At 44.1% G+C, this 24,954-nt stretch overlaps 1 protein-coding gene across 3 annotated transcripts in view; it reads right to left on the reverse strand.

Annotated features, from left to right (window-relative positions):
- SH3RF1 (SH3 domain containing ring finger 1) overlaps positions 1-24,954 on the reverse strand; it is a 267,169-nt gene that overhangs the window by 34,791 nt on the left and 207,424 nt on the right. For all 3 annotated transcript variants that reach the window (XM_077477183.1, XM_077477182.1, XM_077477180.1), the window contains 3 exons: positions 12,999-13,153; positions 2,714-2,884; positions 1,036-1,307 (listed from right to left, as the gene is read on the reverse strand). In XM_077477183.1, coding sequence (XP_077333309.1) covers positions 1,036-1,307; positions 2,714-2,884; positions 12,999-13,153 — 598 coding nt within the window. The remainder of the gene's footprint in view (positions 1-1,035; positions 1,308-2,713; positions 2,885-12,998; positions 13,154-24,954) is intronic.

Genomic DNA, 24,954 nt, shown 5'->3' on the forward strand with positions numbered 1-24,954 from the left:
GGATTTATTGTACAGCAGTCTTTCTAAAACAATTACAGAACTTCCAGCAAGCTTCAAAATGCTTATTTAAGCCTTAAATACTCCCTTCCGTTTATGTTTGGTGATGTTAAACAGATTGTAATGGGAATACTGGTTGCCACTTAAAACAATCTGATGGCAGGTTCAGCAGCTTTTAAGACTGTAACTTGCTGAAAACCTGCTAGGATCTTGTGTAAAGTGACAAGGCTTAGGCCTCATTTACACGGGCACTGAGCCTGTACAGCATGAATGAGGTTTGTGTGTCTGAAGGCACCAGGAGCTGCATGCAGGCAGCCTATGTTAATAAATGGAGACACAGCAACTTTACAGACATACCTACACATCCGATATCAACAGGTGTGCAGGGGTGGCTGCACTGCTCCAAAACACACACTGCCTGTGTTCACTGAAATGAGAGTATAGCTCCTTAGACACTGGCGGACCGTTTAGGTCCGGTTGTCAGTTTTTCAGATGGATCCGATCGGACCATCCATTGGGCTCCATGAAGCTGCGGATGTGTCCGCTCAAACCAGTCAACATCTGATCCTATACAGTCTGCTAAAAACTGATGGACAGGGATGCCCCATCCGTCTGGGGGATCAGATGGGATTACAATAGGGTGGAAATGCACAGGCAGTCAGTTTCCATCTAACTGCCCATCGGGGTGTGTCCGTTCTGCATTAGCAGAGCAGAGACGAACCCGTCATCCATCTGCTCACCGGGGATCAGTGGAGAGATTCCCTGCTCAGCGGGCAGATCAGCTGGTGGAGTCCACCAGTGAGAAAGGGGCCTGTCAAAAGTGCATGTGTGGATGTATCTGCACAGGTGCTGCGCCTCCATTCACTAGCATAGGCCGCCTGCTCCAGATGCATAAAACACCTTGTTGACACCGTACGAGCCTCAGTGCCCATGGAAATTAGACCTAAATGGAATATGTAATTATCAAGTAGTAACACAGGATTATTCTTTTCTATTATTGTAACATAAATATTTAGAGACATTGCCTTTTATTTTTACCTGTTCGAACAGCATTCCGGGCTTGGTTTACTGTCATCTGGCCACTCATATGCATCAGAACCTTAGCTTGAGGGCTGGTCTGGATATGGGTACCCGGAATGACTGTTGTAGAGACGCCATTTATATTAACAGTTTTGCTAAATTCTGGTCCATTTCCTTGTATCTTCTGGCAAGGTACTGCACTTGAACATGGTGCTACCATGTTCACCATCTGCGTGGTTCCACCTGCTGTTGCCATGACAACCTTGGGCTGTGTTCCAGTTGTTAAAGCCCTGTGAAGCACAAAATGGCTGCTTAACAAAAAGCAATGGATCAATTAACAATTTGTTACCTGAACTGCCTCATGGCAATTTTAATTTTCCCAATACTATGTTACAGAACAGACTTAAATCTCCTAATTGGCAGAGATACAGCTGCAAGAGCCATTGGCTCCCGCTGATTTCAATCATGGCCAGTGAGGCGCGAGCAAGCACGTGGGCCCCCATAGTAAGCAGATTGCTATGGGGGCACTCAGCAAGGTGCAGGGGCCCAGAGCACCGACAGGTGAACGTAGAAGAGGATCGGGACCGCTCTGCGCAAAACCATTGCACAGAGCAGGTAAGTATGACATATTTGTTATTTAAAAAAAATCCTTTCCAAACATTGGTAACACACCTGTGCATCTCTCCAACGCATGTTTTTATTTTGGGCGCATTTTTCACACCACAGCATAGGGCAGCCCAATCACTTGAATGGGCTTCCCAGCACACAACACACTAAAATAATTTCCCTTACCTTTAATGTGGTGAGCATGGCACCTTTTGTCACATGACAAAATGCACATTTTCTAGCCGCGTTTGGGGTGCCCTTAATAATTAATGTTATATCTGTAAAGTCCTATGCGCTACCACTTAGAGAAGAGAACTCTATTAATTTAGTTCTAATAATCGATGGCACCATAAGCACGATGCACATTCTTGGGAATGTGCAGGTGTGAATAAGGCCTAAAATGTACGTATGGCCAAAATCACGGCTTAAAACTGGTCAGTTTATTTTTATTTTTCAGTTTCTGTCCTACAAGGGAGATTCTTCTTTACTTCCTGTCCTGGAGAAACAAGAGGAAGAAAATTTCTCAAAAGTTAGGGAGATTTCATCTTAAACAGTTATCACCAGAACACAGGAAGATTTACTCTCACCTCGTTTTGGTGACAACCTTCACTTAGTAAAGATTTCCTGTTGTATATATGGGACAGGAATTTAGGGGAATTCTACTTAATGGAATACAGACAGCAAAAACTAAACTGATGGGTTTTATGCCTTCCCTACTAAAACTAAGCACAGAAAAGGTGTTGGTTGTTCATACACATTAAATATGTAAGGGATATAATCTGATATTCAGCAACAAATACATACCTTCAAACATTATTTCTTTATATGGAACAAAATCTATTTAATATCAAATCCACCTGCAAAGTTTCTGAAAAAACATGGCTTCCCACACACACACTTAGTCAGTACGGAGAAAGATAATAAATTCCAACTTTCCTTTAACTCAGCAAATGTAGTGAAGGTATTGTCTACGCAATTACAATAAAAACTGTACACTGTGCCAACATGAGATTGAGGTGTTGCAGAGTTCTTCAAATATTTCTCTTATGGAACAAAGCCCATAGTATAGTGTAGGAGATTTTTATCTCACCTGGTGACTGGTGCAACATAGTTCCCTGGGAACACGCCGATCTTACTGGTATGCATGGAAGTTCCTTTAAACCAGCCATCCTGACAGCGTTCAAATACTAAAAACATTTCACCTTTCCGAAGCTCCAGTTCATCCTCCTTACGTGGGAAATAAGGATATATGGCAACATACCTGAGAAAAAAAACAAAAAGACTCATTACCAAGTGTGTCTCTCCACAAAGTCATGGTCATGATATGCTTGATAGTACATCATCTCATAGTATAAGCATTGTAGCGATAAGCTCACAAAACTCCCTGATGGCTTTTAGCCATGATCTGTCTAATGCAACTATTAGTTCATATGTCTGATATGTGCAGCGAAAATGAACCAGCATCAATGGTTTCATTTTTAGTTTAACAATTTTAATCCAAAGCTGGCGGACAGAACTTTTTTTTCTCAGACAATAGATGGAGGCGCTCCCCCTTTCTGAGTCACCACTCAACTACACTCCCTACCCATCTCCAAGCACCATTCCTTGGTTCCACCCCCTACCCACCTACCAGTACTGCCCCTTTTAGAGAATACAGAACCCAAGTAACAATTGTGATACTACGTAATTTCTATGGAATTTGGTAATGAGAACAAGAAAAGCAGTAACATAGATCCCATGCAGCCAGCAACAATAGATTCCCCCAGCAACAATGGGCCACCCGCAACAAAATGCTTCCACCCCCAGCAACAACAGATCTCTCTGCAGCCAGCATCAATAGACTCCCCCAGCAACAATGGACCACCCACAACAAAATTCTCCCCAGCAACAACAGATCTCCTTGCAGCCACCATCAATAGACCCCTCCCTCAACATTAGATCCCCCCCAGCACCATAAGACCCCCAGCAACATAAGACCCACCCCCAGCAACAATAGAGCCACGTCACCGTCAACAGTGGACCTCCTCAGTAACAATAGTACCCACGGAAAAATATATCCTCTCTAGCAACAATAGATCCCCTAGCAGCTAGCATCAATAGACCCTGCACCCCTTGCCATGAAATACATTCAGTGCTGGAGGTGCCAAAACGACATTCCCCCGTGTTCCCGCTGAAAAAAAAAAAAACCTGCTTCGGTATATATAAAAGTGGGCACAGAGGGATAGAGCTCATCATTGACCAGAGTTTGTTAAAATCCGTTTTCCTATTTTAGTATAGATTAATGACTTTGTAGTGCTAAAGCTTTCCTGATTATATAAAATGTATAGATTAATTGGGTAGGCCTTTGCAAAACAGAACTGTTCTTTTGCATTCATTTTGGATACCTTTTAGTACAGCAGTCCTCAAACTATTTCCTTTCTAGTTGGATGGTAGGAGCCACTGTATGCAGAGTAGTAGCAGGTGTTGGGCGCTGGAAAGCAAAGGTTTGTAATGCACATAAACTGGCTTCCTGTACAGTAATCTTATCTCAAACTTTCCCTAGCTTAAAGCGGAACTCAAGTTATGATCTTTATTGCATATTTACATTGTTACAGTTTGGACCATTGTATGTATGCATATGTCAAAGCTGATTGGTCACTGTATAAGCTGACAGTGTAGTAGCCAGCGTTACTATTGTAATAAATGTGATCTTTTGGGTCCTGTGTGAGCAACTTCTCCCCTGCATACTGACCATAGGGGGTAGCTTGCTTGGCACCGACGCATTCATAAAACACCTTGTATTCTTTTCCAATAATTTTTCTTGAAAAATGTTTTAATATTTGTCATACATGTAAAGAAGATAAAAGGGAGGTAATGAACAAGAAAATAATACCAGTGGGTTCACATTAAAAATAAGTGATTCACCAGACCAGGAATTGTTAAGGCCTTTCTGCTCATGTACGCACTTTCTGAACATCAGTAATAGTTTTCGCATTCCACTGACTATTCATAGGTTTTGTATAGTCAGAAACAACACATACATTAATCAGCCCACAAACACACAATGAGACAGGTTGGGAAAATGGAAGACAAGAAAAGGAGGAGAAAGGGGAAGAAAAGAATAAAAGAGAAGGGTGATGTTCTAATATGCTACATCTGTCTGTTCCATCCATGTGCCTCTCCTTCCTTAAAGGGTTACTTATTGTGTATCAGAGATATACACTGTGGTGTAGTGGTTAGCACTCTCACCTAGCAGTAAGAGGGGTCATTGGTTCAAATCCCAACCAGGACACTACCTGCCTGGAGTTTGCATGTACTCCCTGTGCCTGTGTGGGTTTCCTCTGGGTACTCCGGTTTCCTCCCACAATCCAAAGATATGCAGGTAGGTTAATTGGCTTCTGTCCAAAATTGGCCTTAGTATATGAATGGGGACCTTGGATTGTGGGCTCCTTGAGGGTAGGGACTGATGTGAGTGTGCAATGTACAGGGATAGGGACAATTGTAGACACTCACTCAGGTTGAACTGGATGGACTAGTGTCTTTATTCAACCTTACTAACTATGTAACTAACTACTGTATCCAGAGGTTCCATATTTTGTTTTTTGTTTTTAAAATAAACCAATTTTATCATTCAAAACAGCATCTCTTATCTTTTGAACCTACAAGGAAAGCTTCCTATGTCTCAGACGCCTCCCTTAATTGCTTTATGGGTTGTGGGCAAGAGGCTCAGTATCATATACGGTGGACATGTCCTAGGGTTACAAGGTTTTGGATGTTGTTTTATAACTTTATATATTCTATAACCCTGATTAGACATGAGCTCAGGCATGCTCGCATGCTCCACGTGCAGAGCCCACCAGGAAGTTGGCGCAGCGCTAATCACAGGCAGTGAGACATTGCCCGATCTCTGCAGCCGCGCATTGGGCCAATGTCTCACTGCCTGTGATTAGCGCTGCCCCGATATCCTGGCGGGCTCTGCATGTGGAGCATATAAACACGCCGGAGCTCATCCTTAACCCTGATTAACTTTAGGAAGTCTCCATGGCAAGCTATTTTGAACCAATTCACAGGGAAAGAGGTTAGACAGTAAAAAATGAATCCCATTTTTATTTCTGGCAGCATGGGTGGCAACGGATAGGTAATGAAAGTCTTTGTCCAACCTAAGTTCACTGATCAATACCTAATTAATGTGGATAATGACAAAAAAATGTTTTTACCTTCTATTCTTTTCAATGAATACAAGGCATTCTCACTGAAAGATGTGTAGAAGTGGGGCGATGCCTTCAGGATCTCCACCTCATTTCAATCAGAGAACGCCTTTTATTGATTGTAAAAATACAATGCATTCTAGAAATGGTGGCAGTGCTAAGTGAGCAACACCCTGCGGTTATTGTGCAAAAGGGAGGATGCTTGCACAGGACTTGGAAGATCGCAGCTATCACTGTAGTAACACCAACTACTACAGTGATTGCAAGCTTCTCCAGTGGCCTCTAAGGTACGAAATATGCATACTTACATTCGTTCATTCTGGGCCAACTAAAGTATGCAATAATTATCTTACCTGGCATTCAGCTTAACATGGCTGAAAATATAGAATAGTTTGAATCTGCTGGAACAATTTTACAAATATTCAAATATCTCAACATCTGTAAGGCTGCAGTCACACCTGAGCGTCACGTTTTTTTCAAGGGGCTGTATGCACTTTTTGATCATTTGTATTACAGCGTTTTTATTGTGTTTTTGAGCTTTGGTGGTTTTAAATTAGCCAATAGAGAGAAATGACCTCCGTTTCATCACTTGTTGCTATGTTTTTCAGCTTTTTCATCTGCTTTTATGAATTAGTATTTATTAATTTGTTTACTTTTTGTAAGGGGTTAAGGGTTAGGGTTTCATTTATTTTTTTAGGTTAGGGTTTAGGATTAGGGGTTATTAGTGTTAAGGGTTTGTTTTTTTTTATATTTATTTTTATGAATTTTCATTATTGCATTTGAACAGAAAATGCTCCAAAACCTGCGACAAAACGCACTAAAATGCTCAAGCATTTCCATACATTTCTATGGAACAAAACGCAACAATCTGCCAATTTTCGATTTGCAAAAAAGATCCAGAATTTTTTTTGAGCTTCAGGCAACTTGTAGTGGAGATGTGAACCAACTCCATAGAGAATATTGATTTTTTTTCTCTTCCAGCATTTTGGAACTTCAAGCTATAAAATGCTGAGGTGTGAATGGGGCCTTAAGGTATGATACTATTTATCAGTTTACCAGTGCTAATGTTTTAGAAGTCTAAAGTTGGCCAAACGCTAAGTGAATTTCAGCTGGTTTGGCAATGAAGTTGATGTAAGTGATGAAATTTCACTTTGTGGGTGGCCCTGTTGGCACCCACATTCTAGGACGGAAAAATCAAAGGAGCTGGGCAAGAAATTGTCAGCAGGGCAGTGTCTGCAAACAATCAGATACAGATAATTTTCAGCTATTCTAACAGCCGGCACTGCAGAATTGATCATACAAGCTGTATACCACGAACAGAGGAATACGTTAGATTGGTTAATATGGTTTAGTCTTCAAGCTGACCAAAAAAATTCTCAGTATATAGCCAGTCTATATACCTACAGGAATAAATTGATCTTCCTGGTCTCACATGACTATATGCACTCCCTAAGCTGAAAGGCATTCATTTACAGTTTAGCCATCCTAAATATTATTTATATTGTAGACATGTTTGATTTGTGTAGCTTAAATAAATTTGCACCCTAGTCTGACCATAAACGGCCTGATGACCCCCAACTGTGAACGTCACTTGTTAGAATGGGGCCATTTCTGATTCTCTAGGTGCCAATAACAAGCAACCCAGGTTGTCAAATGCACTTATCAGGCAGGAAGATTTTCAAACTTGTAGGAATATAATCCTGTGATGGAGCCCAATCCATAACCTATTTTTTTGTTTTGAAGAGCAAATCTTTATGTTAGAGTCGTTGTCACCTTCAGCTAAGAATTCCGGGGGGAAGATAGGTGTAAACATTCACAGAACCTCTTTAGATCTTTTTTCCCCACTTATGCTATAATATATACAAGGCTTAGAACTGAAGCATTTAGATAACAAAATAATGCCTTAATTCAAAACATACGGCATTTAAAGCTAGGCCTGTTAATGAACTATAATTGGGGCTCCAGGGAAATGGATGCCTCCTGATGCCTGGAAATGATGATCTGTTTGTGCGGAAAAAGTAAAACTGATGTGGCTGTTGATTATTACAAATACAATTTAAGAGAATTTTAATTTAAGTCCTTTGGGAGCATCAGTGAACTTTTCATAGACAAGGGGATATATAATGAGGGCTATTTAACATGCAGTTTACTGTGCATTCACAGCCTCACGTTAATTATCGGTTGTAATTATGAACAAGTCAAACAACTTGCACACCAATGAATTCATTGTTAATTGCATATCTCCAGGTATGGGTCACTGGTTCACCTCTGATCGCTTTGTAGGACATATGGACTCCATGCCAAACACCTGGAATTATTAGCTATGAATAATACGGTGTAGGTCCCAGGGTGCACCTTTCATAACACAAAGTCCAGCACTAAAAATTCCAGACACAATAAGTCTCACTTTTTAACTTAGAATATTTTCATTTGTAATCGTTTTGTACTGTACGTCCAAATGTTTCTGTTCAAGTGCAAACTTTGATGTCTGCCCGCAGTAAGTAATGCTTAACACATGGAGAAAGGAGGCTTTCGCCCAATAAGGGTACTCCATTTTGCTAGTGCATCTTATAAAATCTCGGCACTGAAGCACGTTTCAAAGTGATGTTTACTTGACCGATCAATCAAGAGCTCTGCATGTAATTGGGAAATCTTTAATTCTTGTCGCACATCTGGACTGAGGAAACATCACTGAAAGAGCCAGCAATCAGCCAAGGAGCAATAACTGATGTGAATGAAGCTGGTATAGCTTAGCCAGACTTCCCTGTGCTCTGCAGATGGTAAAAACTGCAAATTGACTTTATACTAAAATGGCAACTGGCAAACCCATACCAATATACAATAGTGATGATATTATTATTATAATACAGGATTTATATAGCGCCAACAGTTTGTGCAGTGCTTTACAACATGAGGGCAGACAGTACAGTTACAATAAAATTCCATACGGGAGGAATCAGAGAGCCCTGCTCGTTAGAGCTTAAAATCTAGGAGTTGTCAAGAACACGAATACAACTATTTTTCAACATGGTAAATTGTGCTATATACCAACAAAGCCCGATACTCTTCCTGCAAAAGATATATTGTGAAATCTCTGGTAACCCAGACACAGGTCCACTTATCTGCTCATTCAGACCCCATTCACACTTCAGCGTTTTGTTGCTTGCTGCTCGAAGCTCAAAAATGCTCAACAAGCAAAAGCCTATTGTTTTCAATAGCCCTTGTTCACATCTGCGCAATCTGTCACTTGTAGCAAAACGTCTGTTGCTTAAAAAAAAAAGTACACAAGCTCCCTTCAGGCAGAATTTAGTGTTTTTTGTCCCCATAGACTTCAATGGAAATGCCTGAGAAGCATGACATGAGCAGGTTTTTGAGCATTTTCAGTTCAAACAGGAGGTCTCTGCCCTGTTTTTAGCTTTCTATTGGCCATATAAAAAAGCCTAGTTGAAAAAAAGTTGTCAAAAGCTGCAAAAATATGCCTGAAAATGTGATGCTTAGGTGTGAAGTTGCCTCATTCACACAAAGATTTTGCTTCCCTCTTCTACCTGTCACCTATCCAATTTTTTGGAGTTCCTAGTACTTCATATGCAGTGGCGGCCCACATGGGCACCCTCCCTAACCCCCCATGGCAGTCATAAAAAGGAAAAAAAATGTTCTTTAAGTGCACTGTGTTTGGGTGCACTGTGGGAAGCGCCACATCAATGCGGATCACGAGATTGCAGATGAGGCACTTCATTTGCAGTAGCATTACTACGGGCGAGAGCTTTGTTCAAGTTAAGAGATTACTTCTGATTTTCCTGTTCCAGAGAGAAATGGGAAGGGACTTCGGCAGCTGCCTGGAACGTATGGCCTGAGTGGAGCTGCATGTAAGGTAAGTGAGGCTGCGCATGATGGGGCACAGTGAGGCTGCGCATGATGGGGCACAGTGAGGCTGCGCATGATGGGGCACAGTGAGGCTGCGCATGATGGGGCACAGTGAGGCTGCGCATGATGGGGCACAGTGAGGCTGCGCATGATGGGGCACAGTGAGGCTGCTCATGATGGGGCACAGTGAGGCTGCGCTTGATGGGGCACAGTGAGGCTGCGCTTGATGGGGCACAGTGAGGCTGCGCTTGATGGGGCACAGTGAGGCTGCGCTTGATGGGGCACAGTGAGGCTGCGCTTGATGGGGCACAGTGAGGCTGCGCTTGATGGGGCACAGTGAGGCTGCGCTTGATGGGGCACAGTGAGGCTGCGCTTGATGGGGCACAGTGAGGCTGCGCTTGATGGGGCACAGTGAGGCTGCGCTTGATGGGGCACAGTGAGGCTGCGCTTGATGGGGCACAGTGAGGCTGCGCTTGATGGGGCACAGTGAGGCTGCGCTTGATGGGGCACAGTGAGGCTGCGCTTGATGGGGCACAGTGAGGCTGCGCTTGATGGGACACAGTGAGGCTGCGCTTGATGGGACACAGTGAGGCTGCGCTTGATGGGACACAGTGAGGCTGCGCTTGATGGGACACAGTGAGGCTGCGCTTGATGGGACACAGTGAGGCTGCGCTTGATGGGACACAGTGAGGCTGCGCTTGATGGGACACAGTGAGGCTGCGCTTGATGGGACACAGTGAGGCTGCGCTTGATGGGACACAGTGAGGCTGCGTTTGATGGGACACAGTGAGGCTGCGTTTGATGGGACAATGAGGCTGAAATTAATGGGGGGTTTTTTTCAGAATTTTTCAGTTTGTAACCCCCCAAAAAATTTGAGCACCAGCCGCCACTGGTCATATGGCAAAGCAGCCTTGATGGGACCACTAGGTTGGAATTCTGTAAATGCACCAGGAATGCAGTCAGCAAACCAACCTGCACAAAGGGCTGCAAGACATATCGAAGTTGGAAAATATTTGTAACTGAGGGTGTGTGTAATGCCCATGTCTGCTGTTGCATCGATTCATAATGCACCCACCCACCCACCCACCCACCCACCCACACACACACACATGCACTGAGTCTGATTTCAGACAATACATCTGTGCTGAACAGTCTTTATGTGCGTTTCAGGCAAATTAATGATAATTTAAATGGTCATTTCATAAAACTAGGTGTATCTGCTAATCGGGTCTTGCCAATTTTGTCTGTCCTGTATCAGATCAGGACTGCAAGTCTGTGGTCCTTTAAGACTTTTGCATCATCCATTAATGTCTGCCAGAACCAGAGCCTTCTTTTTTCAATTTTAATAAGCTGGGTTTGTATGCAAATATTTATGCTCACAGGTCCCATTACATGCAATGAAAAATTTACAGGGCACTTAGACAATAGCCATTCCATTTTGCCCAATACAAAACAGGTATGCTTCTCAAAAGCCACGTTCGGGCTTTCGGTGGATGATTTAGCACACATTGTTCAATTTATTCCATGTGTCAGCCTTTCCACATGTTTTATCCAATAAAAGACCACTTTTTTAGCACACACAATTATTGCAGGAAATGCCCAAGTATCATGTTAGGAATGTAAAGCTTTATGTGGAAACCAAGTTTTTGTTAACCTAAAAAAATAAAATAAAAGATCATGTTCCCATGCTTATGCCTAGTGCTTGTGCCATTTCATTTGGCTCCCTGTAACACTTAAATTACCTGGCTGATCCTGCCTCATTCTCCCATCCCCTCTGTAAACTGACCATGGTGCATCATGGCTGGTCAGTTTATGTGCCTCTGTCATCTGCTCTCTCCTCTCTCCCCCCTTCCCCCCCTGCCCCCCCTGCCTGTCTGTCAGCTCCGTGTCCGCCCCCCTCCCCTCCTGGGGCTCAGATTACTGTTTTTTTTTTACACTAGCCTCTGTTTATTAATGTAATCTGCCCTGTGTCTTTGCCTTATAAAAATAATGCAGCTATATACTTAATTTCAGAGCGTCGATCGACACTCACATGACCGGCCGCCTCTCTCCTCCTCTCTGATGTCAACGGGGGATCCTGTGCCCCGCCCGCTGTAGCTGTCAGGCCGTGAGAGCAGGCGGGTCATGTGAGCACCAATCGGCACTCTGAAATGGGGGATATAGCTGTATTATTTTTAGAAGGCACAGAAACAGCGCAGATTACATTGGTGGGTTAACAACCACTTTAAATGTAGACATACGTACAGGTAATAGTATGCAAGTTGATAACCTATTATCTTTAAAACATACAGAACCACAATCAGTAGCATTTTACATTAAAAAAAAAGTTTCCTTTGTCTGGCTCATTTTGCATAAGAAGCTGTATATACCGACTCATATTTGGCAACAAATGGATAAAAAGCAAAAGATCACACTTTTGAAATACGAGCAACAGGTCATGCCAAATATCAAATATTGCAAGGCTGGACAGAAAAAGGCAGTCGATTGCTCTTGCCGCAGCATTTGGTGAAAAAAAATAATTTTAATGAAATACTAAAAGGTTGTGATATTTTTTTTTTTTTAAATAACAAACATGTTATACGTACCTGATCTGTGCAATGGTTTAACACACTCTGCGGAGTGCCCCCAATACCAAACTTCTAACTATGGGGCTCTCGAGTGACGTTCTGGTGAATAGACATTTTGCATTCACAAAACACAGCGTGGCTTGACCCCACCCCCACTCTCTCCTCATTTGCCCACTGGCTGTGATTGACATCTGCAGGAGCCAATGGTGCGAGCTGCTCTGTGAGCCAATGAGGAGAGAGAGACCCCTGACAGATGCTGCGCTCATGCTCATCGCTGGATTGAGTTGGAGCTCAGGTAAGTCTAAAGAAGGTAAAAAATGTCCTGCCTTTAGAACCTTTTTAAAGGAGAAGTCCAGCCTGGGTTCGTTTGGCTGGGCTTCTCCTAAAGGTCACAAGAGTGCAATTCGTTTTGCACTCCTGTGCCCCGTTTTCAGCGGAGAACGGTCTGAATTCCGCTCTCTGCAGACGTCACCAAGATCAGTCCAGGCACCACATCATCCTGACTTTGGAAGTCTGGATCAGCCAGGTACCTGGACTGATTATAGTCTCAGCGAGTCTATACCGCGAGTCAGAATGATGCGGCATCTACCGAGGTATAAATATGAGATAAAAGCCAAACCCATACTTCTGCTTTAAGGTATTCATCAAGGATTATTGTCAGAAATCCTTTGAGTGTAAATGTACATATTACAAACTAACACCCATATCTGCACATGGAAATATATCTATACATTTTAGCTCTACCATAAGTACTTACACGCTTGGTCGGGTGGATGGCCTAAGGTGTGCAACTTGTTCAGCAGGACCAGTAGCCAATCTCTGCCCAGCAGTAGAAGATGTTGCCCCAGAGGTTGTAGAGACAATAACAGCAGCAGTCAGTGGTGGAGGAGGAAGAATAGGTGGATTCAGATCCTAAGAGGAAATTTAAAAAAATCACTAGTCTAAAAGTTAAATACATCCAGGAAACATTTAATGTTACAATGGTCACAATAAAACATGAAACTTTGGGGAAAAATAATTGTGTTACAATTACTTGAATGATCTAATGTTATCATTTTGGTTTCCAACAGTGTTTTTTAAGGCATACTTTCTATAACTGATGTATATACCCATATCCATAATTGTGTATGAGAAGAGAATTGCAGCAAAATCTGGCATAAGGCATAATGCCACCTCTACAGTGAGCCAGGCTATCGAACCCAGCTCAACTGGCACTTGGGCAGCAAAATAAATAGCATTTACCCCCCCCCCCCCCCCCCCCAAAAAAAAAAAGTGGCGTTTCATTTTATGCAATGTAGCATGATGGGAAAAAAAATAATCATATTTCACCTTTATGCCCTTCCTAGATTGTAAAATGAACAAAGTTTTTTTTTTTTTTTTTTTTCCTGCGATGACCATATCTGTGCTACCTACATTAGCAAAAAAAGTAATACAAAAGTAATAAAGGTAATAAAAAAAAATATGAATCAAACTATTTAGGCTTTGCAGAATGGGACCAGAATTTTTTTTTAAAGAATAACTTTCACTTTAATTTTTTTTCAGTGCTCTGTCCCCTAGGGCAGAGTTTCTCATCTTTTCCAGTCAAGGCACCCTTTAAACTATACATATTGAGGCACCTCCTTCTAAAATGTGAAAAACTAACTAATCATTTTGCTTTCTTGTTAAAAAACAAACAAAAAAAAAAACACATGAATAGTTTTACATCACGCAGACGCGCTTATTCTTCCAAAGAAAACACCGCTTTGCATACTGGAACTGCATAGTATTCCAGTGTTTCTCTTCTGCCTCTGTTTTTCTTACTCAGTAAGCTAATGCGACTCCAGGGCTAACGGAGGAGGACAGGAGAGGGGCAAACAAGTATGCTGTGCAGATGCCCAACATCCTCCTCATCAACCAATAAGGTCATTGGTTGTTAGAATGCCGGGAGCTGTAATGGTGCACAATACAAACTTATTTTTTTAACTAAAAAAGGCAGGCTTCATCCACCCGCTGACAGTTTTGAGCATTTTTTAGGCATTTTTCTAAAGCGCCCCTAAAGAAACCTGAAGGCATCCTATGTGAAAAAGGCTGCCCTAAGGGACAAATCACATGTATTACTTGGTTCCATGTTACTACACGCTTATAGGTCTAGCTTCGAGGTTGAACGGGGTACTTTCCTCTTCCCACTGTCATCCGACAATATAGCTAGCAAAGAGATGACTTTTTAATACCTGGCATTGGTCTCTGCCCCAGACATTTGCAAAGGACAAGCAAACATAAGAGGAATGCACAGGGACGGAAGGTTGACATGCTTCCCTCCCCACAATGCATTTCATTTGCTGGTCATTAAGCAGCCATCTACATTATAAGGGGACTGCAGAGGTGGGACAAGGACACCCTGTCTGACCAGTATGGTATAGCATGACAATTTTGGTACTTAAACAATATATAATTATAGAGGTCAGAACAAAAATAAAGACATCTGGAGGATGGAAAAAGGGACAACGGGCTTTGGTTCCAAAAGTCAAACAGTCCCTTCAAATGCAAAATGTTCCAGGGACCCCCCCCCCCCCCAGTCATCCAGTATTTCCACTAATTCGCTAGTATTGCGCAATACAAATATTTGTTGGCGATTGTGATGAGGAAAGGCTTTTGCAGAATTTCTTCTTTTGTATTGCTGATAAACTTGAGATGAATGGAAATTTCCTTATGCATGCTTTTATTGTAATGGCAAGTTACACAATAGGCCCCGTGAATGTGCACGCCAAGTGAAGGGAAAGATTGAGCTGGGATCAAATGACTCTTTGCCAACTGATCTGATCCCTGCGTTTTTGGCCAGCTTGAGCCATAATCAGTTGCGTTACTAGTTCTTTATGATAGAGTACTCAAACAGGCATTGTGTCCTCTACAGAAAGGAGGAGGAATTTGCGGTGGAAACAATGCAAACCGCTGGCAAATAAAAGACCAACAGCGACAGCTACATAACAGTCAATCGAGCATTAAAATATATATATGCAGTCAGTATGTAAACAATGAAAACAGCATGTGGATAGTACATAAACACTCCATTTATGTAAAGAGTTAAGTCATAAGCCTGAAACTGTTCTGGAAAGCCTTCCAATTCAGCTGCAGCCTACCTGAAACCATGAAACCACAGCACCGAGGATTTTCTACCAAACCCCTTTGATGTGTGCCGGGTCATTGTTCCCACTTTCTCCCCGTCTCTCTTCTTTTACTCTGTCTATTAACACTGCCACCCTTTGAAATGTATCAGTGCTTAGGGTAGAAAATCTGTAAAAGGCACATAAGGTTGTCTTTGAAACGCAGTGATGCAATTGTTAGCCGGTAATCCATAAAACATTACACAGTGCTTTAGGATTCTCTGTAGCAAAACTTAAGAAGAAACAGAGAAACAAAAAAGGCAGTCTGCCTCAAAGACATCATTTTCCTTTACAGCTTCACAAACTTACGAGGGCGAAAAAAAAAAAAAAAATCTAATTAGGCAAATCAAAAATCTAGATTATGTCATAATAAGGACTGGATCTAGATGTACTCTAATCCACTTGGCAAATTTAACACCCACAGGCTTTTCTAGACACGAAAATGTGTCTTCTGTGTTCAATTTCACTGCAAGGATCCAACTGGCAAACATATTCCTCTGGAGTTTCCGAGTTTTTTCCCATTTCTATTTTTAACAGAGAAGAAAAATGTTGTATGGAGTTCAACAGAACAGCAAGGGGAAAATCTGGCTGCCTGACGTGTCTCTAAACACACGAGCTATTTATTTTATTGTCAGGCGGGACTTACAGACCCAGAATAGCACATGTACAAAAGTACCATATATTGGCAGGCAGTGAAGGGGTTAATATTAACCCCCATGATCACCAATTCCTGTTCATTTGTTTGGCCCATGAACTAAAATTGAAAAGATTCTGAAAAGGCAGGAAGTATTTCTTATAACACAGACAATGCAGTATTCATCAGGGGAAAACTGCTTAATCTACTAGACCAGCGTTTCTCAACTCCAGTCCTCAAGGCGCACCAACAGGTCATGTTTTCAGGATTTTCCTCAGTTGAAAACGGCTGTGGTAATTACTAAGGCAGTGAAACTGAAAAAAATTGCACGGGGAGGGTGGCTGTAAGGCGTGTGATCAAACATTTGCATCAAAGTCATACGGTTTATTCTTGTACATTGAAACACATACATAAAAAATTCTATAAACATGTTTCAAGGAACACAGGGACAAAGTCTGTACAAGCAGGTAGACTGGCATGATCAACAAGGAGAGGAGTGTCTAGTAAGGAGATGTATCATGTGGTGAATGATTGGTTCCCTTTGACTCTAGGCCAGTCCTCATCGCAGTGCTCTATGGGGTGTAGCAAGAATTTTTTTTCCCTCTTAGTAAAGGTCAGTCAAGTATACCTGTCTCCAGAGCTTTGTATTTGTCACTAACAACATCCGGCATGAACAGTCTTCATACAGGACTGTTGAGGATCGCATCTGTTCTTCCTCAATGTTCTTCCCCCCAATGAAAACCAAGCTGTCCCAAATAAACTATCTGCTATTTTAACATGTTGTTTGATAGAATACAAAGCTGCCTATGAATGGCTAAGTTCCACTCAGGCCAACACCATTTTGTTTTGAGTGTTAGGCCGCGTACACACGGGCGGACTGTTCGCCCAACCTTGTCCGCTGAACAGTGTTTGGGCGGACAGTCCGCTCGTGTGTGGGCTTTCAGCGGACAGTTTCAGCGGACAGTTGGACGGACAAAGTCTTTCGGAAATTCCGAAAAACTGTCCGCTGAAACTGTGTTTGAGCGAACAGTCCGCCCGTGTGTGGGCTTGTCCGCTGTACTTTCGAAATGAGCGGACTGTTCCCGCTCGGAAAGTCCGCCCATTTCGAGCGCGTGTACAGGTAGGCGGGGCCCGCGAAGGAGACGTCGCGGGCTCCGCCGCCTGGAATGGGCTTAAAGGGGAACCCCAACGCCGAAAAAAATCGGCGTGGGGGTTCCCCCCAAGTCCACACCAGACCCTTGTCCGAGCACGCTACCCGGCCGGCCAGGAAAGGGGGGCGAGCGAGCGCGCCCCCCCTCCTGAGCCGTACCAGGCCGCGTGCCCTCAACATGGGGGGTGCCTTGGGGAAGGGGGGGCCGCGCGGCCCCCCCACCCCAAAGCACCTTGTCCCCATGTTGATGAGGACAAGGGCCTCTTCCCGACAACCCTGGCCGTTGGTTGTCGGGGTCTGCGGGCGGGGGGCTTATCGGAATCCGGGAGCCCCCTTTAAGAAGGGGGCCCCCGGATACCGGCCCCCCACCCTATGTGAATGAGTATGGGGTACAATGTACCCCTACCCATTCACCTGTGAACTAAAGTACAATAAAAAACACAACACAGAGAAAAAATATTTTATTGCACAGCTCCGGGGGTCTTCCGTCTTCGGGGGTCTTCTCGCCGGACTCCTCCGCTATGTGTGTGTAGCTCTTTTGCTAGCGGAAGAGTCCGGCTTTCTTCCTCCCCGCCGCCGGCCTCTTCTCCCGACTTCGGGGGTCTTGTCCCCCTCTTCGGTTCTTCTGCCGGGCCACCGCGCCTGGTCCGGTGGCCCGGTCTTCTGTCGCCGTCTTCCGTTCTTCTGTCGCCGCCTTCGGTTCTTCTGCCGGGCCACCGCGCCTTCTTGTAGCTCTTTTACAGGCGGCGGCCCGGTCTTCTGTCGCCGCTGTCGTCGCCGCCGCCGCCGCCTTCCGTTCTTGTTCTTCTTCTTGTTCTTCTTCTTCTTCTCCTGGAGATGTTGACTCGACGATCTCTCCGGCCGGAATGCCAGAGCCGCGCTGTGCGGTCACTTATATAGTGACAATGGGGCGGTGTCACATGGTATATGTCACATGGGTTGGTCACATGGTGACCCCGCCCCCTTACGATGTCATAGTCCCCATGTGACATCAACCCATGTGACCAACCCATGTGACATATACCATGTGACACCGCCCCATTGTCACTATATAAGTGGCAGCGGAGCGTGTCCCTGGCATTCCGGCCGGAGAGATCGTCGAGTCAACATCTCCAGGAGAAGAAGAAGAAGAACAAGAAGAAGAACAAGAACGGAAGGCGGCGGCGGCGGCGACGACAGCGGCGACAGAAGACCGGGCCACCGCCTGTAAAAGAGCTACAAGAAGGCGCGGTGGCCCGGCAGAAGAACCGAAGGCGGCGACAGAAGAACGGAAGACGGCGACAGAAGACCGGGCCACCGGACCAGGCGCGGTGGCCCGGCAGAAGAACCGAAGAGGGGGACAAGACCCCCGAAGTCGGGAGAAGAGGCCGGCGGCGGGGAGGAAGAAAGCCGGACTCCTCCGCTAGCAAAAGAGCTACACACACATAGCGGAGGAGTCCGGCGAGAAGACCCCCGAAGACGGAAGACCCCCGGAGCTGTGCAATAAAATATTTTTTCTCTGTGTTGTGTTTTTTATTGTACTTTAGTTCACAGGTGAATGGGTAGGGGTACATTGTACCCCATACTCATTCACATAGGGTGGGGGGCCGGTATCCGGGGGCCCCCTTCTTAAAGGGGGCTCCCGGATTCCGATAAGCCCCCCGCCCGCAGACCCCGACAACCAACAGCCAGGGTTGTCGGGAAGAGGCCCTTGTCCTCATCAACATGGGGACAAGGTGCTTTGGGGTGGGGGGGCCGCGCGGCCCCCCCTTCCCCAAGGCACCCCCCATGTTGAGGGCACGCGGCCTGGTACGGCTCAGGAGGGGGGGCGCGCTCGCTCGCCCCCCTTTCCTGGCCGGCCGGGTAGCGTGCTCGGACAAGGGTCTGGTGTGGACTTGGGGGGAACCCCCACGCCGATTTTTTTCGGCGTTGGGGTTCCCCTTTAAGCCCATTCCAGGCGGCGGAGCCCGCGACGTCTCCTTCGCGGGCCCCGCCTACCTGTACACGCGCTCGAAATGGGCGGATTTGCCTCCGCCTTACGTGGGCGAGTCCGTTCATTTCAAAAGTTGAGCGAACTGTTTGCCCAACCTTGTTCGTCAAACAGTCCGCTCGTGTGTGGGCAAGTCCGCTCATGCAAATTTTGAGCGGACTGTTTGATGAAACTGTTTGCCGAACAAGGTTGGGCAAACAGTCCGCCCGTGTGTACGCGGCCTTAGAACAGAAGGCTACATCCAGTTTCTACAGCGTGCCCAGCACAGGCTAGTGTAGAAGATAGTTTGTTTGGTCAGCTTGGCCCAAACTAACAATCTAAAGTGAAAGAAAAGCAGGAGATCAGCTTTAAGGCTAGGTTCACACTTGTGTCGCTCTGCGAGCTGCGTTTTGTGCAAGCACAGCAGCCCATTCATTTTAATGGGCTGCTGTGCCTCCTGAAAAATGTCCTTGATTCATTTTTGAAAATGTTGCCTGCAGGCTGCAAGTGTAGTGCAGTTCCCAAGTTAGAAGCCCCACTGTGGTTAAACCTAATGTCACCCCCACTTATCTCCTAAGCTGCAGCGCGTTTCTCTGTGTGGATGGTTGCGGCTGTGGGAACAGATGCGTTCCCGCAGTGGCAATCACCTGCATAGGTGTGTGAACCTTCGATTGCTCCTTGAGGGTAGGGACCAATGTGAACGTACAATGTATATGTACAATGTATATGTAAAGTGCTGTGTAAAATTGACGGCGCTATACAAGTACCTTAAATAATAATAACCTAGCCTTAAGGTAGTGTATCATTAAAAAAAAAAAATATTTCATTGCAACTAGTGTAAGTACCTGAATATGACTATATTTCAGCCTAGTAATCTCCTGCACAGCCGCATTTAGTCTGTGGTGCCAATCAGCACGCAGTATTGTGTGCCCAATTCGATAACTTGTATGCTGTATGCTGACAGGAGGAGATATAGAGTGTTCAGAGGGATGATCACTTCGGTGTACATTCAAAATGCTGTGGGCAAGGAGGTGTGTTTCTTATTTGCAAAGGAGAAATCAGTATCATTTACCTGGCTGTGCTGAAAAAGCTGTGTAAGCCCCCGTTCACACCTATGCAAATTAGATGTGCGTTTCCCCGCATCTAATTCGCATAGAAGGAGAATGTGACTGGCTCCCTATGGAGCCGGTTCACATATCTCCATTGCGATTGCGGAGTGCACTGCACAAAAATGCTGCGCGTCTTTGGCTCCATTTCAGGGCCGAATTCAGGCATAGAATCGGCCCTGATTCGTCCCTGAAACGGGGAACAAATCGCTCCTGTGCGATCCGCAGTGTGCTATATTGTGAATCCGGGCTCAATCTTAGCACCGATTGGATAGAAATGCAAATCCTTTGGCAATTAAAAAAAACTCCCTCATATGTATTGCATCTGTATAGCTGCATCACAGTTATAAATGAACTTGGAGATATAAATAAGCTGCCACTGTTGACCTCTTCCTGAAAATACTTTTGCCTGGCTGTTATATTGATTTTTTGCCTTACTGACAACACTTCTTAAATCACTGGCATGGAATAAGTAGGCAGCCAGGGATGTCAGTACTACTTATCTGCATGGTGTTGACTAGAAGCGTATTACCTGTGTTCAATAGTAAACTTCAGGGTTTAAAAAAATAACACATATTTGTACAAATTCACTCCTAAATGCAGCACAAAAAGTCATTGTAAAACATAATGGAATATATGCCCATAGTAGCATACAGGGATGAGCCCGATGTTTGACTCGAACATCGGGCGTTCGACTGTTCGCCGAACAGTAAACGTTATGCGGTGTTCGCGGCAAATTCGAAAGCTGCAGAGAACCGTTAAAGTCTATGGGACACCAACGTGAAAAACCAAAAGTGCTCATTTTAAAGGCTCATATGCAAGTTATTATCATAAAAAGTGTTTGGGGACCCGGGTCCTGCCCCAGGGGACATGTATCAATGCAAAAAAAAAGTTTTAAAAATGGCAGTTTTTTTGGGAGCAGTGATTTTAATAATGCTTAAAGTGAAACAATAAAAATGAAACATTCCTTTAAATATCCCCTTTGGGTCTGGTATGAATATTAAGGGGAACCCTGAACCAAAATAAAATGTGTGGGAGTCCCCCAAAATCCATACCAGACCCTCATCCGAGCACGCAACCTGGCAGGCCGCAGGAAAAAAGGGGGACGAGAGAGTGTCCCCCCTCCTGAACTGTACCAGGCCACATGCCCTCAACATGAGGAGGGTGCTTTGGAGTCACCCCCAAAGCACCTTGCCCACATGGACTTGGCGTAAGCCTCCCATGGAGTCAGAGCTGTTGCGTTATTTTTTTTTGGTTCATCGGGCGGCGTGATAGAAGATGAATTTACATCGCTGGACATTTCTATTTTTTAATAAAGGACCTGTCCCTAGGTGTCTCCTGTCTTTACTATTTTTGACACTTTTTTTGTGAGATTTGTGGGGGTACTCCTGTACCCCTTATCCATTCACATGGGGGGCAGGATCTGGGTATCCCCTTATTAAAGGGGGCTTCCACATTCTGATAAGCCTCCCGCCCGCAGACCCCCACAACCACCGGGCAAGGGTTGTGGGATGAGGCCCTTGTCCTCATCAACATGGGGACTCCAAAGCACCCTCCCCATGTTAAGGGCATGTGGCCTGGTACGGTTCAGGGGGGCGCTCTCATCACCCCTCTTTTCCTGCGGCCTGCCAGGTTGCGTGCTCGGATAAGGGTCTGGTAAGGATTTTTTTTTACATTTGCCACAGGGTTCCCCTTAATATCAATACAAAACCTGAAGAGCCTGGTGTAGATTTTGGGGGGACCCCCACGCATTTTTATTCTTACATTTTGGTTCTGGGTTCCCCTTAATATTCATACCAGACCAAAGGGACCCATGCCATTTTTCTCAATGAGTTTTATCTACATTGCTGAGAACCGAAAATTCATTACAGCTACGATCAGATTTAAAATACTTTTTTCCTTTAGAAATGTAATTTTGCTGTAGTATTGTTCCAAACATGGAAAAACTGTACAACTTTACAGGCATACTGAGGACACCGATAAATGATATTAACGATAAACTATAATAACCAATATTTAAAAGGAATATTTCATTTTTATTGTTTCACTTTAAGCATTAAAATCACTGCTCCCGAAAAAACGTTATTTTTTTAAACTTTTTTTTGCATTGATACATGTCCCCTGGGGCAGGACCCAGGTCCCCAAACACTTTTTAAGACAATAACTTGCATATAAGCCTTTAAAATGAGCAATGTTGATTTTTCATGTTCGTATCCCATAGACTTTAACGATGTTTACCCGAATTTTTCGCCTGTTCGCAAGTTCTGGTGCGAACCGAACCGGGGGGTATACGGCTCATCCTTAGTAGCATATATCAATGTGTCTAGTTGTCATAAAGGCAAAAAAACAACAAGGAATATATTGCATAAACGTGATAAAGGAAACAAAAGGCTCCATCTATATAACATACTGTGTTTTACAGATATACCTACATTTTTAAAATTCAGCCTTTCAGCTTAGTACTACTTAGCCCTGTGATCTCTTCAATTACCTCTTTCTAGCTAGCTTTGACAGTTGCTGTCTATGAAATACAATAATTGCATGCAAGTTCTCTGGTTATTAATTTTGCACTGTCTCCTAAATGCACTTCTAGCAAATCACTTCCTTATGACTCATTGATGACTTTTACTGTTAACATTTTTAGTGCTATGGATATTAGCAGGAGTAACTTTATACTTCCCAAAGCAAATGCTAAAAATGTAAAAGAAAAACCAAACATCCATAACTAACACTGCCTTCACATTTCTGTTTTAAGGCGAATGCGTGTCCATCAAAATCCATTGAAAATTTGAAAATTAGAGTGGTTCTAAAGTTACATTTTTTTTCCTTTCTCTCTAATGCATTCCCTGCATTAATGTAAAAAGCCTCATTAACTGTTCTACCCACCCCTCTTCCTAAACACTTACTTGACTCCTCCCACTGCAGCACCCCTCCTCTCACATCCTGGTCTCACAGGAGACCCCCGAGAGCAGCCGCTGCCAGGGCCATAGGTTCCTGCTGCTGTCAGTCAAACTCCCATGACGAGGGAGCGGGGGCATGGCTTACGGGCCCCATGTGATGCACACTCAGGAGCACGTGCGAACACGGGTGCCCCTGAGCACCCAACTTGCTAAGGGGGCACACGGGGGAAGAAGGAGGTAAAGGACCGTTCTATGCAATATTGTTATAACAGCATTTATTTTAAGCAAACAAACAAAAAAAAGTTACTTTAAAATGTCAGTCAACATATGCAGGCACGTGTGTTGTTGCATCTTTAGGCGTTCAATGATTTCAATGGTAATGTATGTGCAATAAAAGAGGCGTGATGGGTCCGTCAAATCACCTCCTCACCTACCTGCCAAACACCTCTGAAAAGTAATCTTAACACTGATTCAGCTGCACGTGTAAAAACGTATCCGAAAGTTAAGTGCAGCTTTAGTGTACTTATCCATAGTGGGCTCAGTTATTCTGTCAGGGCTTATACTTCATCATTCCCATTTTGCGGAGACCTTCATGTGTGGCCTGTACAGCATCTCCTCCAAAATCATCCCACTTGGTCTAAACTTGCTATGTATGTGCACTGTGAGCCTATACAGCACAAACATTGAAGATCAGCGAGGGCAAGTATGTGCCTTGACAGAAATGCTGGGGAAGTGTGCTATATGTGCACTTACCCTTTAAAGTACAAATTCTGCATTAAAGATACCACACTATTATATTTTTATTTTGTATTCAAGGATAAGTTCACCTTTGGGAACAATGCTGAATCGGCTGTGTCCAAAGACAAAAGACAGTGCATCTAGGTCCTGCCCCTCTCTCCCTTGTCGCAAAGGTAAAGGTGCGAACCCTGTGAGAGATGAGCATAGCGATAGAGTGGGGACTCAGGTAAGTATAAGGGGTGGTGAGGGTGTAATAACATTACCTAAACATTTACCCTAATGCAAGGAATGCTTTAAAATAAAAAAATGTTTAAGCTTTAGAACCACTTTAATATGTACATAGGCAACTCATGCAAACTTGACAGCCAGATTATCTTGATGTCTGCATTAGGAATGGCTGCTTTCCTGGGAAATAAAAGATAGTAGTGATGTAAGTTCTGACAGCCCCAGCATCACTGGCAACTGGCATTTGCCCAGCAGATGGTAAGACTTGTTACACGCACAGCACGATTTAGTGGCTGAAAGGTTGCCATATATTGGCAGAGAGCCAATGTATTCAGTATTTCTCTTTTTTTTACTGAGGCCCATTTGCAGTGATGTGCAGAGGAGCTTAAACCAAACAGAAGTACCACATGTTTATTGTTTCTACAACTGTTGGGGACATTGGAGTCCAAAACCAGCAAATTTTACACAGAAAAAGTTATTGTTCTCTGGAATGGTTGTGTGTAAAGGGATAGTGTTACTATCCCTTCCTGGAATTCATCTTACTAGTTGTAATGCCTAGTACACACAAGCTGAGTATTGGCCAGTTCAACAGAAATTGTTATATGCACAGCAGTGTGTCCGTCTACAGTAGAATGTGCATCTGCCAAATGGCATTCGTCCAGCGCTAGCGTGTTCTGGTTGGGTCGAGGACGACAGTCTCCCTGCTGAAGCAGCTTAAACTAAAATTGCATTGTTAGTACAGCAAACTCCTCATGACCTTCTCAGAGAAGGCAGAAGACACGTTTGTTTACCTTAATGCACATTACCCCAACACTTCATATTCCTGATATGTGGCTGCTGTACCATGTGCTTGTATTGCTTCCTTTATGTGA

This window comes from Lithobates pipiens, unplaced genomic scaffold (assembly GCF_037356315.1).
Source record: "Lithobates pipiens isolate NorthernLeopardFrog02 unplaced genomic scaffold, aLitPip1_a1.2 Scaffold_13, whole genome shotgun sequence".
NCBI classification, from domain to species: Eukaryota; Metazoa; Chordata; class Amphibia; order Anura; family Ranidae; genus Lithobates; species Lithobates pipiens.